The sequence below is a fragment of the Anopheles marshallii genome, chromosome 3, assembly GCF_943734725.1.
Source record: "Anopheles marshallii chromosome 3, idAnoMarsDA_429_01, whole genome shotgun sequence".
Taxonomy (NCBI): Eukaryota; Metazoa; Arthropoda; class Insecta; order Diptera; family Culicidae; genus Anopheles; species Anopheles marshallii.
Genome location: NC_071327.1, coordinates 82,154,054 through 82,171,099, shown reverse-complemented (window position 1 = coordinate 82,171,099; position 17,046 = coordinate 82,154,054). Strand labels below are relative to the sequence as shown.

Below are 17,046 nucleotides of genomic sequence, written 5' to 3'. Positions count from 1 at the left end.
TAAGGAATGAGATTGTTTTTTTTATGCAAAATAATAAGTACGGCTTCCGCAGGTCAGCTAAAGTTTAAGCTAATTTTAGCCAGCGCATACAATGCTTGTTTGTTTCGTCAAAGCAGTCCATAACGATGACATTCTAATGGAAAGACATCTAGAGGCCACTGGTTTCTGGCTTGACTTTGATGGTGCTATTTATTCGTGCGTTTGTATCTGGTGGAATCTGCAACTGGATGAAACGCTTGGGAGCCACGCAAGTCGAAGAACGATCACTACCATCTTGCTGCTAATCGGTCACACAATTCTGTTCTGCTACAATTAAGCGAAAAAACATTAACATTAAACTCTGGTCAGTATCAACAAAACCGAAACAGTACTAACGAAGACATAAGTTTCACATCACATTCGCAAACACAAACAGTAGTGTGCTCCCGTGACAGGGCCGGAGCGCCGGTCACTGTCTACTTCTCGCGCAGTGTTCACAGTTCCTATCACAGTTCTACACGTCAGCCGCAAACCCACGTCAACAGAAACAAAGTGATAGGTTAACACAAAATCGAAGCACACTCAACACGCTCAGTATGCACTTTCGGCGACAATTTGACAGTCCTGTTCAACAGTGCCGTGCTCGTTCGGCGCTGCGGGTGGTTCCTCCGGTATGGTAAGCTGTACATCCTCGCTCCTGTGTTGGTACTGAAACTCCTCAAACGTGGTCCCATTTTCCGGCGAACTTTCACCACCGGTTCCGTTCTCGGTGCCATTCTCAATGCACTGGCGGCTTTTCTTCTTCTGCAGTACGCGCAACTCGGTAGGAGTGAGCATTCCACGTAGGATGGTATCGTATGAGACGGCCAAACCCTTCTTGGACATCTTGAGAAACAGTCGGTAGCATTCCTGCTCTTTGGGCGTTTGTAGGTCACCGTTGGTGGAAACGTTAACCGCACCGCTGCCGGATGTCTTGCTGGCGTTTCCCTTAACGCTACCGACATTGGTGGACGGTATCGTTGGCGGCTCAGTGAATGTGCCGTTGTCGTTGTGATGATCCCTTTCGAGACTGTCCGATGGTTCGCTCTGCTTATCGTCCGTATCTGTATCCTCACTGAAAAGAAACGCAATGTAAAGGGGTCTGCATGAAACAGGTCGGTATCATTCGGCCATTGTCAGTCATATCACCACCTTCGGTCCTTGTCCTTGCTCAGTTGGAAGGCATTTAGCGTGCTAACTAGCTGTTGCGTACGACGAATTCTGCTTGCCACCGTCGGTTGAAACGTTGGCTTCCGGTAGTCCCGATTGAGACCGGCTGTCGCGACCGGTTTGAGGTCGCTCTCCTGAAACGACACTGATTTGCCGGCTTTCTTGAGCATCGGTGCGCGTCCCTTTGCGAGATGGGCTGAGGAAAATGGTGTCCTGTGAAAGGTGGCCGGCGGTGTTACGGTAGCTGTTGGCGACTGTTGCCCAACGTTGCCCGGAGGTGCTTGCGGCGAATCTTGCTCCTTTTCCGAGTCACTGCCACCAGAGCTGAGCAGCGAAACAAGTGTCTCTATATCGCAAGGACCGCCTAGTACGGAGCGGGAACGCATCGGCAAAATGCAGGCAGGTACTGGCCGACCGTTCGATCCCGACCCGGGTTGCATTCCACCCATTCCCGGTGGGCCCATTTTGTTGCATCCATCATCGCTAAACTCATCTTCTTCGCAGATGTTATACTCATCTTTCTCCCTAATGTGACGTAGACGTAGCAGTTGGTTAGGGAACGATCAAGCATCAGATTGGCAATCGAGTTCGTCCGCTTACCTTAACACTTTCCTACGCCGTGGCTTCTTCTTGCCTTGTAGTAGCTTCGACGCTTCAGTATCAGCTGGACGGATCGGTGCGGACATAGCCCGCACCAGTGGCGGATGGCGTCGATCGTGCGCTTCTGAGTTTTGTCGGTTCGCTTGAAACTGAGCCCTGCGCTGGGCCAGTGAAGAGGTTCTTCCACTAGCGCTGGAACCGTTGCCGGCGTTTGTTATTGGATTCGAGGTCCCCGCACCAGCTTGGGAAGGATTCGCTGTGCCGTTGCTGATAGTTCCGTTGGTGGGTTTGCTTTTTCCACCGGCAGTTCCAGTGTCAGAGGACTGGAATGGAAAACGAAAGAATGGAAAGAAAAGAAATAAAGGATAGAAAAATCGTTGCTCAATGGCGTGAGGGTGAAAGTCACACATCAACTTGTCAGTTCAGCGACTCCGCGCGTGCATTGTGCTTTTGGTGTTTGCGTTTTAGTTTATTTTGCCCCCAGTCGACACCACACGGCAAAAGTTTTTATTTCTCACTCCAATAGAACGCTCCGGCAGCAAAAGCAGCGATGAAAACTCACGAAAGCAGTAACGGCTTTTGCACGTGCAGTCCGCAGGAACAGTGACGCAATTCCGGTGCAGTGGCGAAACTTTGCAATACATTTGCAAACACTCGACTCCCCCGGTTGGGGAGCTCCAGTGCGGCTCGGGCACGAGCAATGGCGCTGCTGTCATGTGTAATTGACATGTAATTTAACACTTGCGAACTGGGCGAAGGGAGGGCAAGGGTAGCCTCGAGGACGACTAACTAATCGCCGGTACTTAGCTGCTTTCCCAAACCTGTGCACGCTAACGCCGTTGCCAATCATGTTGTCGATCGACAGTTTTTTTTTCATACTTCATGATGAAATGTCGTATTTCGGTATGGAGATACAATATTGCAATAATTTGATCGTTTGTTTGGACTTTTAAAGGAAAAAAGAACCCTACAAACACATCATGGTTTCAACGTATCCCCAACGTTAAACCAATTTTAATTATGAATCGCTTATCATTTTTTGGCATATTTGACGATTGCATTCCAGATCGATGAGACATTCAACGGTGAGACAAACCATGACGTGCATTACAATTAATACAAAACATTGTGCTGTTGCTTAACATCTCGGCGTGTAGCAAGTCATCCATCATCTCGATTCTGGGTTTTTTCGCACATTCCATTACCGCTATTATCTGTTCTCTGCCGATAATGATGATATTTACATACGAAACCAAGTACAAACAAATGTACATACAAGTTTTGTGTATGTTTAAAAAAGCCAATTTAAAATATTCAATTAAAAAACATCTCCCAATGACTTGTGATGGTTTAAGCATTAATAATTGCATAAATACACTAAAATAGACCTAAGTGTACAATATATTATTAGACCATCTGTACGTGACACCATCACGCACTGATGTGACGTGAGTTTATCTGGATCGCTTTATCTCATGATACGAGTATCACCGAAAGTTCCTTTAGATGGTGGCATTTGGCATTTTCGTTGATCAGTTGCAAGGAAGTCGTTCCAGCGAGTGTTTCGATTGTCCGGGAGCGCGATTGTTCTTTGCCGATCGAAATGGCGCGTAGTACGAGTTTTGTAGCGTTGTTATTACTGCTGGTTCTAGGAGGTAAGTGCCGGGCATGAGCCCCCATCTACCGCATCTGACATTATTATCATTTCGATGAAAGCCGTCAACTCGCAGCTGGTCTGCTATTCCTGTAACAATTGTGAAGGAAACGGTTTGGGTGCCGTCATATGCGGAAATCCTGCGACTGGAGGTGGCGGTGGTGTTGGACCCACTCTACCGACCTCACCGTATCCTACTTATCCAACGACGCCGTATTGGCCGCAGGTGACATGGTATCCACCACTGTCTTCCACCGTCTCACCGTGGGGTCGATCGACCGGTTACGTGTGTTACCGTGTCCAGCGTTACGGTGCGTATAGAAAGCAGCCAAACATAGCGATCTTATCCTTCGTTCCTAGCTCATCTGCTTTTACTACTCCCCTTGCAGTGCCGTACGAAAATCGTTACACGATTGACAGAGGCTGTGCTCTACAGCTTGCCTCATACGATTCTACCTGCAGAAGTGTGACCGGCAATCAGGGATACCTTAATTGTGAATTCTGTGTCGGTTCGCTGTGTAACTACTGATGTAATTGCGCTCTATTATCCGTCTGACATTCATCGCAGTAGCTTCCACAAAACCGACGCGGGCCATCATCAATCATCTGCGGACCGGTTGGTCACGATGCCGCGTTGACGGTTTTCGAAGGTCTTCCCGTACAGTCACCGTTGCCTTCAGGTCATACAGCATTGCTATCATGTTATCGTATTATCAGTGTTTCCATCGTAGTTACGCATCAATAAAGAAAAAAAAAACGCATGGGTGGCGTAGGGGATGCCTCAGAAATCACGACGACAGATGCAAATTGGAAGTGATAATACTAATCATGATGATGGGGTAAATGTTGTTGCAGTCTAGTGTTAGGTAATGGGCTACTGAGCTGGTCCGATTGCATAGTGATCTTATCTTTCGTGAACTTATCGAAAATTTACAAATGAGTGGAAACTACCGGAAAGCTAGCTCTCACACAAAATGAACGACAGCTCATTTGGATAGCTCAGGATTGTAAATTGTTCACTACAAAGAAAACAGAACCGTAGACATCTGTCTTGGCATGATGGATAAAGGGCAGACACTTTTTTCGTCTCACTCCGCTCATTGAAATCCCCATCAGATGAATAACTACCATAAAGGAGGTACCAGTAATTCTTATCCATTATCTTTTATTATCCTTGCTATCAGTTTGCGTGATTGGAGACTCTTCTGCTATCGGCATTGCATTGAAAGCTCACTTTATGGGTAGTGATCGATAGTGTGAATATCGATGTTAGTAAGCACTGCGAGCACTTTTTGTGAACTTCACAGTGGAAAAAGGATTCTCACACTCAGCTCACTCAAGTGAGATATTTGACAAAAGATGAGCTACAATGGTACGAACATCACAAAGATACCACTCTTTGGTTTAGATGTTAGCTGGAACATTGTACGTGTTTCTAGTACTAAACAAATCAAGGACACTATGGAGGCCCTTGTCTTGATTCTATGTTGTTGCCTTTTTTTTTTGTTTCGTTCACTTCCCTCAAGTACACCACTCTAGGGATTACGATGTGCTTTGAATTTTCGAAACCTAACCTAAAACAATGGCACGGCCAGTGCGCTCGTTCGTTTGGATTCATTTGCTTTGTTAGAAAAAGGATCATTAATTAGCATTTTTTTTCCTTACCTTAAGCGAATCTTACCTACGGTAATGTACAACACTGTTGGCTGTTATTGTTTGCTGGTGCACATGCAATGCACACTTGCTACTCGTTTCATTGAAGTGGATGGAGACTTTGTATAGAGTGAGGAACAGGATGGTTGTTTAATTACTTCCTTATGGCGGTTGTCGAGAGTTCCCTGCACTTGGTAAACGGTTTACAGACACGGTGGCACTCGTTTAGGAATCACAATCGTTCATTTGCAATGGGAAGAAGGGACTTTGGTGTATAAATTGTGCAATAATGCACAAAATAATTAAAAATATGCACGAAGACTACGGTTGCACAACTGTTTGGGTGTAGTTTTCCTATTTAGGCACAGAGCTGTATACATCCTATATTACGATACAGTGGTTCTTTGAGTTAACTTAAGAAACACGAACGTTCTCCTTATTGAACAATTCTTTTTAGCTGTCTTTGGTCGGATGGGAACGCTCGAGATGCACTTGCCGCGTTATCGAATCGTAATCGAGCTGCCGGAATTTATTGGTTGTGCCTAGCCTCACCGTTCGGCAGCAACTGGCACACGGTAGCAACTCACCAAACCATGAACATACACCGGAACGGACGGACTACAAAAAGAGACCCCTATCTACCCTCACCGAAAGCTATGCAATAAGCTGCACTTTGTGCCACGGCAACAGAATACAAGCTGTGAAACAAACGGTGCTCGTGGGTGTTGGATTCATGGTGTTCTGATTTCCCGATTGAATTCTACACACCCGGCACTCGGGGGAACAGTAAGGGCTGTGTTCAATATCGCACAAATAGCTACCCCGCCGCCCCCCGTTTAATGAACGGAAAATGCTCGGCACGGACAAACAAATCGGAAGCAGTCACGAACTCACCGTAGTTGGGAGTTGCATTTTTAATCGAACCGACCAGCTGACCTAGTTGTACTGTCGGGGAAGCTCGGGGTAGGTTTGCTCCTCTGACTGACGCTGTCGTCAGGCGAGTCAAACAAAAGCTGACAGCTCGAGAGATATGAAGCTTCCATGCCGCAAGGCCTGCCTTCAATTGCAAAACGATAGGCTTTTATACAACAGAGGTGTTTAATGTTGCCTTCAACGCTTACACAACTAGTGGGAAGACCTCTCGTACTAAGATAAGTTTAAAGGCATAAAGCTTACCGCAGTATATAATTACTTTACAATGGATTTTGCGATGGGCGAAAATGTAGATCTGTTGTAACGTTGGGAATCTTTAAAATAAGTAAGCTATGTTTCATCCAATACCTCTAACTATACGAGAATGTCATAAATGCAGTAGTATCTTCTGAAAACTTCTACAACGCCTAAATGTATGCATGACATTACCTCTACAACGCTGTTTAGTTCGAATCAGGGGAGTGAATGGATGTGTGGTTAATTGAATTGCATACCTTTAGGCGACTTTCATCTGAAATGCGTCAATTCGAAGTTGGGAGAATTCGAGAAGAAACTTTGTAACCAAAAAGGCGTAAACACATTATCATCTACATTGAATTCGGTAAAGCACTTCCTTAATAATTACAACTTCATATTCGTAAAGATTTTACCCAACTCTGCACACTGACCTTCGACTTGTTTAAATTTCTTGTTGCCTGCGCTGTCTTAACCAAACTTTTGCCCAACACAATCCTAGCAAAGCGTAAATCGTCTCGATTCATCGACTGCATTGTTTGTAACCGGTGGATATCATTATCAAGTTCGACGTAATGGAGCCGCCTGGTGGCCTACTTTCCGCCCGGTGACGACGACCTCATTCGCTGTCGCTGTTTTCTACCCGTCACCGTCGTTATTGTTTTGTTGGTGTTTCATTTTTTCTCCTTTGTGCCGTTGGGCGGTATAGATTTGGGGGTTTTCGTTTGGGGCTCCCTATCAAAACCATCGAACACGGACCCACCTTAACAACGCAATTTCTCGCTGGCGTCACAAGGAACCGAGGAAAATCGGGACACTTTTGCAGCTGTTCCGGGAGGTTCAGTAACCTCGGGCGAGGGAAATATTTTTTGAAAGACCTGGTACAGAGTGCCCAGTGCTGCATTTTTACACTACTTACCATGTTCGTGATGGGTGGAGCGTCCTGCTTGGAGTAGGAAACGATCGGCCGGCTAGTGTTGTTTCCTTGCTGTAGTGCTGTCGTTGGAGTTGCTCCCTCTGTATCGCTTATGCCAGTGTCGGAAGAATCTTGCTGCACGGTTTGACCGAGGAAGATTTTAATATTGATTCGTGAATCTTTGTTAGACTTCAGGCCTTTTTTAGCGTTTCCATCCGAGCTGCGGTCGAGAGTAGTAAAGGAGAAATTAGAGAACAATTGGCAATAATTGACCGTTCCTCGCGAAATGCTCATACTGTTACGATTTAAAGATGGCTTTACTACACTTTTAGTACACTTAACTACACTACACAAAAATATAGTTAGGAAGGAGTGCTACATTCTCAAATTAATGTCAATCAAATATTTCAATAATCACATGAAGTATTACTGTAAATTTGAACTATTTTATACAAAGTACTACTGAAACAACACTTTAAACCGTAAATGAATATTGGGAAAGTCCTTCTCTCCTTCTAATATAAAATATTCAATTAAAGCATTTAATTTACACGTTACTGTCACTCTTCTTGAGTGAGAATATGCATCCTATTCGCTACACTATTAAGCGCAATTGATTTATATCAAGCCATACATAGCATTAATATATCATTCATCACTACTACAGGACGTGCTCGTTTCGCTTTGTAACTATATAATTAGTAAAAGTAAAAAATGCTCCGATATTCAACACCACTATCACTTAGCCACATGTCACACGATGCGTTTAATCCTTCGCTTGATAAACCATTAACAACTGTAAGCAATAAAATTGAACAAATCGGATCACTTGAAAATACGCACTCATTCCTGGGTCCTGCTCCGGATCGTTGCTGCTGTTGCTTCCGATTGAAGGCCCACCCGTCACCACTCACCTCGTCCCGATCAGCCCCCAGCGCCAAGGTACCTCCACCGCCGGATGCAACCGTCGCCATTCCGGACGCGATGGAGGACGCTACCAGGATGCTTCGATCGAGGGACAGCTGCTTGCACAAGATCGCTCTCCGGCCCGGCCTAACGGTGGTTCGTTCGTCTCCCGGAGTCGTCAGCAGACCACCAGCACTAGCACTGGACGGACGACGGCGCTGCTGACCACCGTCTACACCGTCTTCGCCGCTGGGCAGTGAAGGGCGCGATCGTAGCAGGGAGGCACTCGCACCACGGTGGGCCTGATTGTAGGTGTGATAGGTTTGCAAACGGTTCGAGTGAATGATCGCACCGGTGACGAGAAAGTGACAGAAGTCGGTGTCGGCCCGGGCAGGCGACGGCGTGCTACTAGTTACCGATTGGGAGCGTCCACCGCCGGGCAGGGGTGAGGGTGACGATGGTTCGACGCAGGACAGCTGCTTCCGGAGCGCTGCTGGATGCCTTCCCGGCGGCGGTCGGGACCAGTTTAAGCAGCGAGCGCTCGACATGATGCTGTTTTAAGCGAAAAACCGCAATCCCGAAACCGAAGTCCAAAAATTCCACCCAACGCCAAACGTGGGGTTGGGTTGTATGGGGATGGTCGATGTAGTCGGGGTGTATGTAAATTCCAAGCGGATCGTTGCACGAAACACCCGAAATGCAAAACAACAATCAAACAATGGTGGAAGTGGGGGCAGGAGGGAGACCAAGGGAGGGACAAGAACACCAGGACGTCTCAAAGCCGAACAGCACGTCGATTGGAAAGTACGCTTGAAGCGACAGGATCATCGACTAGTGCCGAAAGCGATGGACCCGAACCTCAAACTGACGGCTTTCGATCCTTTTTCCCTTCCTCACTGCTCTGTGCTTGAACACGAACGTATCGAACACGATTCCAGGCACAAACTACAGAATAACACCGCACGACCGCAATAAACGAAAGTAAAACCGGAACGAAACCACGTTCTGACGGGTGACGGGAAAGGATCACCTGCTAGCGCCTTTTTTTTCCTTCTTTCTCTTTGCCTCGTTTGTGCCCTCGCCCAAGGGAGAAAGGTTCTCGGCCCTTCGTCCTCTCCCACCCGCCACCGCTCCGAGCCGAGTACGGGTGTCGTCGGTAAGTTATGCGGTTTTATGATCGTTATTTTATCGAAAACGGATTGACAGGACGCGAAATGTACGCACGGCACGATGGGATTGACATCGCGGCAACGGTTACGGTACCGAAAGGCAATGGAGACGCCTGGCTTCCGGTGCCGGCGAGTGTCCCGCACTGACTTACTGTTGGAGCGCGTGTGGTCCGCGTCCTGGCACGAACTCGGAACGAACCTGCCATGCCTGTACAGGTAGTGCCAATGCCCTCTTTCACGACCGCACGACGACGACGAGGGCACACCAAAACGAACGGCGAGCCCGATTCGATTTTGGTGTGGCGCCGAGCGAGAGAACGAGATGTGTTTACCTTTTCACACTCCCTCCCTTTTCCACACTATTTGTCTCTTTCTCTTCCATTGTCTTGCACTCTTCGAAGGTGCCGGAAACCGCAGCACAGGCAACGCCGACTTCGATCCAAAGCCTTGCCACAGCGACCCAAGCTTTCATTCAAGGAATCCGTACACCCAGTAGCAGGCTTTGAAGGGGTAGCAATAGGGAAATGAAGAAGAAGAATTACTCAATGCGGTGAAAAGCAAGCACCGGGCCCTACCGTGCGCCATTGGGAGGGCAAAATGTTCGGGAAAACCCGAATCGAACCAGTTTCCCACCAAGGCATCCCAAACCAGGTGAGTAGATATGGCTTACGTTTTTTTTTTCGTGTACGTGGGTGTTTTCCCACGCACTCACAACGTCGGTGAACTGCTTTGCGTCTAATTTACAACGTGGTCTAATACCCCTTTTTTGCGAGGGAAAGCCGTTTTTGACACTTATTGATCCTTTTCTGCAAGACAGTTACGGGTTTGAATGTTTCGGAGGCACGCTTTCCGTTTGATCGAGTGGTCGTTTTGGTACGCTGGTGTGGAGAAGCTGCCTTGCTTGTACTGTTACAAATCATTCACTTCATTCGACCGGTAATTTCAATGTCGTGCAGATGGCTGAATACCGTGGGAGGGAGAAGGTTTTGCATTGCAAAGACGGGTCTTCCTTCCTTTGCAGCGAACCCTCCCCTGTCCGTTTTGGCCATGGACTGAAAACATGGAGATTCGAAAATCGAAGTCGTTCCCGCCAACAAGCGGCAGGAGGATAGGGAAAGTTGGCCCAAAATGACACGCGAAAAGTGAAACAGTTTTTATTCGCATTGGCCCTCACTGCCAATCCCAAGCCCTTTTTTGGTGGCTAAACAATGTTCTACGGAACGGGTTGCACGAGAATGGTGAGGTAAGGCAGCATAGATACATAATTTTGGCGGTGTCCTGGCACCCCCCTTTATGGGTTATGTTTACGGCGAGGTGATCCGAAAGCTATGGTACCTCCCAAAACGGTTCCAAAGCAGCCAAAGTTTTGCGAGTTCTTGACATACATAAATTCTCTGGCTGGTTTTCGGTGTGTGGTGGTGAGTGGTTTTCGTTTCGCTTGTTTCTTCTTTCCTCGACCATGGTTTATGCCACATCTGGAAGACGATTTACGACACGAATCGTTGTATTGGAATTTCACAACGTTAGCTTTTGGTTTGCAGGCTTAACGAGACTAGGTCTATAGGCACAGTTTTGATGGAGGTTAGTATTCAAAATGGTTAAAGGTTAAATACTAAAAAGGAAAGGGTGAGAAAAAGGAGAGTAGAAGGCATATACTGATGTTGATATTGTGCAGGATGTAAGCATACTAAAGATCATTTGAATATTCAAACTTGTGTTTGGTGAATCTTTGATCCGAATGATGGGATCTGAATCAGTACTCAGAAGATTCATGAGTTTTTACAGATTTATGGGTCCTATGACCTAAGTCTAACTGGCATTCAAAATGAAAACCTGAAGAAGAATGTATAGGAATTGTGATTTTTTTTAACTCGAAATTTTTTAGAGTCATCATGATTTGAACGACTCCTCATGGAAGGCTGTTCTCAGAAACATTCCACTAATCTCAACATTACTCTGGTTTAGTTGGCCCTTTTCACTATATTTGCACGATTTGATTGGTTCTCGATCGCAACGAATCGGCAACAAACATGAATCGACGAAGCTGCCAAGTTCATCATGTAGCATTCGACACACGACGCCCTTTGCAAAGAAGCAAGCTCCATTATGCATCCCGCCTGATTAAAATGTATTCGTCATAAAACGGAACGCTTCTCAAACGCCGTCATGATCGTCTTTCACGTGGCCTTGATCATGTTTGGTCGTAAATGGCTGCCCTGTACCGCTTGTCCTTTCAAGTTTTACCTGTGCAACGGCTGAACTCGATTGTACATTGTATACAACGAATACATTCCGGGTACATTCATTGTTCGTTGAGGTCTTCATATCAACGTCATCTTTTATGCTAACCCCTATTATGATCGTCTAACTCCATCGTTTGTCCAAGAGTTTCTCCAACAAAAAAACTATGTACCAGAAGGAGGGCAAGCAGTGAAAGCGATTTGACACACCATACGTCCATCAAACCCGTCAGGCAATGGAATAGCGAAAAAAGGACATGTCAGCTACCGGCCGATGGATAATCCATCCAACGTTCGGATGCTAAACAGATATGGATCAAACGGACTGGTCCACGATATAAAAACCACGTCTTCTTCCCCCATCCTGCCTTGGTGGAGTGGTGCAATAAATTTAGTTCGCAAACGAATCCTAACCACAACGGCATCGATACACGCAGTCGTCAATTTTCCCCCCTTCATCATGAGGCGGATAGACATGGGCAGGGTCTAGGGCATGGTAATCCTCCAACAAAACCAAAAACCGCATATTGAACTGTTCATTTTTGTTCTTCGCTCTGTCGTGGTGCACACGACAAATCATAAAACATGCCCTACAATCCGCAACCTAACGCGAATCGAACGGCTTTTACCATTGGCATATGGTTAAAAAAGAAATGGCAAACAGAATCCGATACAATGGTTGGTGAAGTTGTAGTATCGATCAAATTGTTACTGATGTCGTGTACCGTCGGGTTTATTCTAGAGCTCCTACCGTTGAAGCTCAAGGATGACCAAGGCTGTGCGAAAACTCTAACTTGCTAAACTTTTAGCGATACCCTGATACAATTCGCCAAACAAATTCCAATTTACTACTTTGGCCTTTCAACTTTACAGTTATGCTAACGTAGAATTTAAAGGAAGTGTATAGAATTTGCTGTACTTTAACGTGGAGCGGTATAATATTCTCTGATTCAACAGTCCTCTATTTAACTATATTTTATTGGCATCTCTATTCTGTGCTAGAAAAAATGACTTACATCACTACCACTATCGTATCACATTTTGCACCTTTCGCTTCTGGAGCAAACAAGGGACGTCACTTCGTGGGTGGTCTTTTTGTTGTGAAGGAGATCATTCAACTCATCATCCATTCCTATCGTTCCACCCATTCCGATAAGGCAAGCGTCATTCGCAGCTTAATTTTCCGCTCGCGGCCATCGTGGTAACCGAAAGATGTTGGCCAGCAATCACCAGTTATCCTGCGCTAGCCGGTACGTCCAGTTATCACTTCGCACGACAGTAATGACCGGTCCGTAGTACGGTATGATGTATGCCGACCCATCGGCTGGCCCAACGACTTGCGTTGCTATCAGTATCACGTCCACCAGCTGGCCCAGAAACATGAAACCGAGGGTGCAGAATTTTAGCAGCCCGAGTGCCGGATATCCGAGATAGAACCGATCTGCACCAAACATGCCAAGAAAGACGGATAGCAAAAGCGCCGTGTCAAAGTGATATCCGTTGCTAGAAACGTGAATAAATATGTGTAAGTAAGATTGAAGGGGCAGCATTACGGTGGGTTATTACTCACGTCCATTTGCATGGCATCTCGCGTGTGAAGCTCGTGTTCTTCGTCTCACTGCACACAATACCGTCCACGGCGACGCACCACACGCGTGCCTTGTTTTCCTGGGTACATCCGCGAAGCTGCTGTGTTTTGGGATCGATTTGACGAAGCGTTGGGTCCGGACAGATGTACTGTCCCATCCGTAAACTGTTGCAATCGATTTCCACTTCCGAAGAGGTTGGTATCAGCAAGAGCAGCATCACCACTGCAATCGTTGGCGCTATTAGGTGTGGTGTTCGGATTAAACTTTGCATTTTTCTTATTGAACGATCAACCCTTGGTGTAAGTGCGAACTAGTTTTGGCCTGATTTATTAGCACTAAAAGATGAAACAGTTTCGATAGAATAACAGCTGAACGCGGGACTTGTGTTATTGTTTACATACGAACTATTTGCGTGTGACATTTGTGAGCCAACAGCACAGAGGTGTCGAACACAGCGATGCAAACGGTTTTGTTGTTGAGTAGATGAACAGTTTGACGCAACTGCTACCGTTGTAGCGCTTTTATTTGAATTTCGTCAAAAACCGCGTGGAGGACAAAATTCATTTTTATCGATTTGCATCCGGAAATTATGAATAATACTTCAAGTATTCCTTCCTTGATGCGCTATTACGCACATATGCAACACAATGAAATTACATCATAAGATTTGTTTTTTTTTAATTTTGTTAATTTAGTGAATTATCAATTCTCTACATCCTTTAACACAGCAGAGGCCGTGTCTTTACACCATCATCACCTTTCCGAGCACACTGATTGGCCTTACCACGTTGAATCATCATCTCCTGAATACGCTCAAACGATTGGCCCTTCGTTTCCGGGATAACGATGTAAATCAAAACGCCCGTCACGGCAGTGCATCCGGTAAAGATCCAGAAGGAAACATACGTTCCCGAACCGTCTGAAATAACCTGGAACAGTTTTACTACGGAAAACACCACCGCAGAAGTGATCACCGCAAATACGGAGTTTGCCGCTGCTTTAATATGTTTCGGGAACACTTCACCCAGAATGGCGAATGGGACGGTGGCCAAACCGATGGCGAACGAGATAATGAAGAGCAACACACCTCCGAACGGGATCCATCCATGTGCTGCTCCCGGTTCAGGTGAGAGAATATCGTTGGTGGTTTCATCAAGCGTAAAGTACACGGCACACATGGCCAACCCAACGAAGGAACCGGCTGTGGAGGCGAGAAGCAATGGGCGACGTCCTGCACGGTCGACGAGAAATGTCGGCAACATGACGGAGCCTAGCTGTACTAGGGCGAGCACAATCGATAGCTCGGCCGCGGTTAATGGAAGAGCCAACCGGGAAAAGATCGTCTGAGAGTATCCAAGAATGGCGTTGATACCGGTCAACTGCATTCCAAGCGAAAGCAGTAGGATGATGATGAGACTCTTCTTGTTGGTGGCTGTCAGCAGTAGTTGCTTCAAGGGATTGCCCTTCTGTTTGCTATCCTCCACAAGTTTCTCCATTCGGCTTAGTTCCTCGTCGATGGATGTGCTACGACGTAACCACCGCAGGCTTTGGCCGGCAGCCTTTTTATTCCCTTGCGCTAACAGGTAGTACGGTGTCTCAGGCATCCAGAAAAACAACACAAAGAAACCAACTGGAAGCGACAGCGAGATCCAGGCCAGGGAACGGAATCCAACGTATGGTCCGACGGAGTATTCAAATAGGAAAGCCAACTTGGCCATCACTGTCACAAGCACACCAGTAGATCCTCGCACTGCATCGGACGAAATCTCACCCAGATAGATCGGAGTGACGGAGTATGCTAATCCATATCCGATTCCGTGCAATAACCGAGCGGTGTACAGCATACCAACGGACTCGGCGAAGACAATAAATAACCATCCGGCCACTAAGGGGATCGCACTGAACAATAGCACTGGCCGTCTTCCATAGCGGTCGACAAACAGGCCACAGATTATTGGTCCGAAAATGGATCCGATCGAGAGTAGTGAAACAATCCAGGAGCCTTCGTCCGGTGTTACCGGAATCGGAGAGTTTGAACTTCGCAGCACAGGTAGCGCTGGTGAGGACCATCCCGCACAAGCAACCGATGCCACAAGCGATGAAGTAGCTGTGTGATGGAAGAATAAAATTATAGAACCGCATCGCAGGTGACCAACTAAACAACCTACCAGCCAATGCGGCGATGTATTCATTTCGGTATTGTGCACGACCGCGACCTTGCCCAACTAACGACATTCTTCACCACAAGACTGTAACTGACCACGAGTAGCGCTAAAATGAAGATACTTCGTACGTTGTCTTCAGAGACCCAAATGCGGCGATATCGACCGGCGGCATAATCAGAAGATCATTACACTAACAACCGCTTTTATGGTGTACCCGTGCGGAGTGGAGCATCGGAGTGGCCGGAATGGTGTGGCGCGTTTATGTGATCCATCATAAAAGAGTCATTTTGATGTAGGTTAGGAGAAACATTAGGCCTTGCTTGAAACCAGATTATCATGCGGTCTACAGCTACAAGTGATGCTTTTGTCCGCCATTAGCCAATAGCCCAAACATTTTGGGGAATGTGATAAGAGCTTAATGTAACGTAAGCATAGGACATTTTGAAATCCTGTCCTGTTTACTTGTCCGATCCTTTCCTTGAGCTGATCGTTTTTTTTGTGCTTTGTATCAGCACGTGTGAGCAATGCAAATACTCCTTTATTGTCGCAGTGGCAGTCCCATACTGATGCAATTTAACATACAAAAACCAAACCCTAAGCATTTAAGATGTCTCTACGTCGTGGTTGAGTGGATAGATCCTACCATATCCATTATCTGCTTCTACAGTTCTGAATGCCGTTGGAGATAGGTAGAAGTACATCCTGAAGTCTGATAGCACGCTCCAGGTGATGTGAAGATAGTACTTCATTGCATTATGGATGGGCTTATTGCCAGCAATATTAATAAGAGATAATTGGGCCGGTGCACGTCTGAGATCAGGGAAAGAAACGGGACGGTTCGTTCAACCCACGCCCAGCACAGTGTCACTAAATCGCAATAGACTTCTAGTGATAGCATCGGGTCTTGATTAGACTTTAAACCGGGCGATGGGAATTGCACAATAAAATTTGAATATGACCATGGATATCATTTGTCTAAAGTGGGGAGATACACTTTACAGATCTCAGTGTACAGAGATCGTGCAGAAACGATTTTTCAAAAGGTAGAATAAATGTTCAGGCTTTGGGCATGGAATCATCACTTCACTTGATTTCACTTTCACCGCGGACTCCAATGACTGGTTCTGTGATTTATGCTATTGTCCTTATCGTACTGCATAGCCTATCAGACAAAGCTGCTAATCTATAAGCAAACTCATTTTTCAAGTTTGTCCCCCTCCCAAAATAAGTCAGTAACTGGTTTATACTAACCATGACAAAAGCGTCACAGGGCAGATAAAAATGGAGCAGCCGTATTGGCAGTATTCACGTTCTCTTCAATGTGTTGTCCTCTCTCGAAATGAGAGGTGTGTTGGCCTGCTGGTCCTTGCATGACACGACGTCACCACGATAAACGGAGGCGCGTGTCTTCCAAAACAATCCACCACATCTCCACGAGCGACATCCCACACTCCAGGCTTATCGGATTCTTCATTTCGATGTCTGGCGAAGTGGCTCTTATCCGGATGATATGGGTAAATTAAGACGCCGGTTGATTCGTATCAACCCTAGCGGGGTATCTCCGCAGGACAGCGGAACACAGATATCGCCATATCGCTCTTCTTGAATTCCCCCAAGGGATATCTATGACCAGCAGGGTAATCGATCATTATTCAGTGGCATAATCGTGTGTAATATTGGTTGCCATTATTGGCCGACAGTCTAGTGCAATAAATCGATACTGAACAGATGGATCGAATGGTCAGTTTGAAGTCATCCCTGTCTACTGTCGGATAGGACGTGTGGGCTCTCGTCGGTCT

The 17,046-nt window shown here is 46.4% G+C and overlaps 4 protein-coding genes across 4 annotated transcripts; 1 reads left to right on the top strand and 3 right to left on the bottom strand.

The window, feature by feature from the left end:
- Positions 1-570: 570 nt before the first annotated feature.
- On the bottom strand, positions 571-8,632 carry LOC128713601 (uncharacterized). The gene is made up of 5 exons (XM_053808461.1): positions 8,022-8,632; positions 7,182-7,398; positions 1,789-2,111; positions 1,171-1,713; positions 571-1,093 (listed from the first exon to the last, which is right to left on the bottom strand). The coding sequence occupies exons 1-5, from the start codon at positions 8,630-8,632 to the stop codon at positions 571-573; spliced, it is 2,217 nt and encodes a 738-aa protein (XP_053664436.1).
- LOC128713602 (uncharacterized) lies at positions 3,309-3,971 on the top strand. Its single transcript, XM_053808462.1, has 3 exons — positions 3,309-3,443; positions 3,505-3,753; positions 3,832-3,971. The coding sequence occupies exons 1-3, from the start codon at positions 3,392-3,394 to the stop codon at positions 3,969-3,971; spliced, it is 441 nt and encodes a 146-aa protein (XP_053664437.1). The 5' UTR covers positions 3,309-3,391.
- A 4,087-nt stretch (positions 8,633-12,719) lies between the features above and the next one.
- Positions 12,720-13,353, bottom strand: LOC128713246 (TM2 domain-containing protein CG10795). Its single transcript, XM_053808106.1, has 2 exons — positions 13,064-13,353; positions 12,720-12,996 (listed from the first exon to the last, which is right to left on the bottom strand). Exons 1-2 carry the CDS (start codon positions 13,351-13,353, stop codon positions 12,720-12,722), a joined length of 567 nt encoding a protein of 188 aa, XP_053664081.1.
- Positions 13,354-13,801: 448 nt separating this feature from the next.
- On the bottom strand, positions 13,802-15,317 carry LOC128713245 (facilitated trehalose transporter Tret1-like). Its single transcript, XM_053808105.1, has 2 exons — positions 15,251-15,317; positions 13,802-15,189 (listed from the first exon to the last, which is right to left on the bottom strand). The coding sequence occupies exons 1-2, from the start codon at positions 15,315-15,317 to the stop codon at positions 13,802-13,804; spliced, it is 1,455 nt and encodes a 484-aa protein (XP_053664080.1).
- Between the last annotated feature and the right edge of the window lie 1,729 nt (positions 15,318-17,046).

What these genes read in the sequence shown, in the direction of transcription:
- LOC128713602 (XM_053808462.1), top strand. Translation starts at nt 3,392, where the DNA reads ATGGCGCGTAGTACGAGTTTTGTAGCGTTGTTATTACTGCTGGTTCTA. An exon ending in ATTACTGCTGGTTCTAGGAG is followed by an intron (nt 3,444 to 3,504) that starts GTAAGTGCCGGG and finishes TTTCGATGAAAG; the next exon opens with CCGTCAACTCGCAGCTGGTC. An exon ending in TTACCGTGTCCAGCGTTACG is followed by an intron (nt 3,754 to 3,831) that starts GTGCGTATAGAA and finishes CTCCCCTTGCAG; the next exon opens with TGCCGTACGAAAATCGTTAC.
- LOC128713601 (XM_053808461.1), bottom strand. Translation starts at nt 8,632, where the DNA reads ATGTCGAGCGCTCGCTGCTTAAACTGGTCCCGACCGCCGCCGGGAAGG. An exon ending in GGAGCAGGACCCAGGAATGA is followed by an intron (nt 7,399 to 8,021) that starts GTGCGTATTTTC and finishes TCTCGACCGCAG; the next exon opens with CTCGGATGGAAACGCTAAAA. An exon ending in AGCAAGGACAAGGACCGAAG is followed by an intron (nt 1,094 to 1,170) that starts GTGGTGATATGA and finishes GTTTCTTTTCAG; the next exon opens with TGAGGATACAGATACGGACG.
- LOC128713246 (XM_053808106.1), bottom strand. Translation starts at nt 13,353, where the DNA reads ATGCAAAGTTTAATCCGAACACCACACCTAATAGCGCCAACGATTGCA. An exon ending in GAGATGCCATGCAAATGGAC is followed by an intron (nt 12,997 to 13,063) that starts GTGAGTAATAAC and finishes TCACGTTTCTAG; the next exon opens with CAACGGATATCACTTTGACA.
- LOC128713245 (XM_053808105.1), bottom strand. Translation starts at nt 15,317, where the DNA reads ATGTCGTTAGTTGGGCAAGGTCGCGGTCGTGCACAATACCGAAATGAA. An exon ending in ATACATCGCCGCATTGGCTG is followed by an intron (nt 15,190 to 15,250) that starts GTAGGTTGTTTA and finishes TCCATCACACAG; the next exon opens with CTACTTCATCGCTTGTGGCA.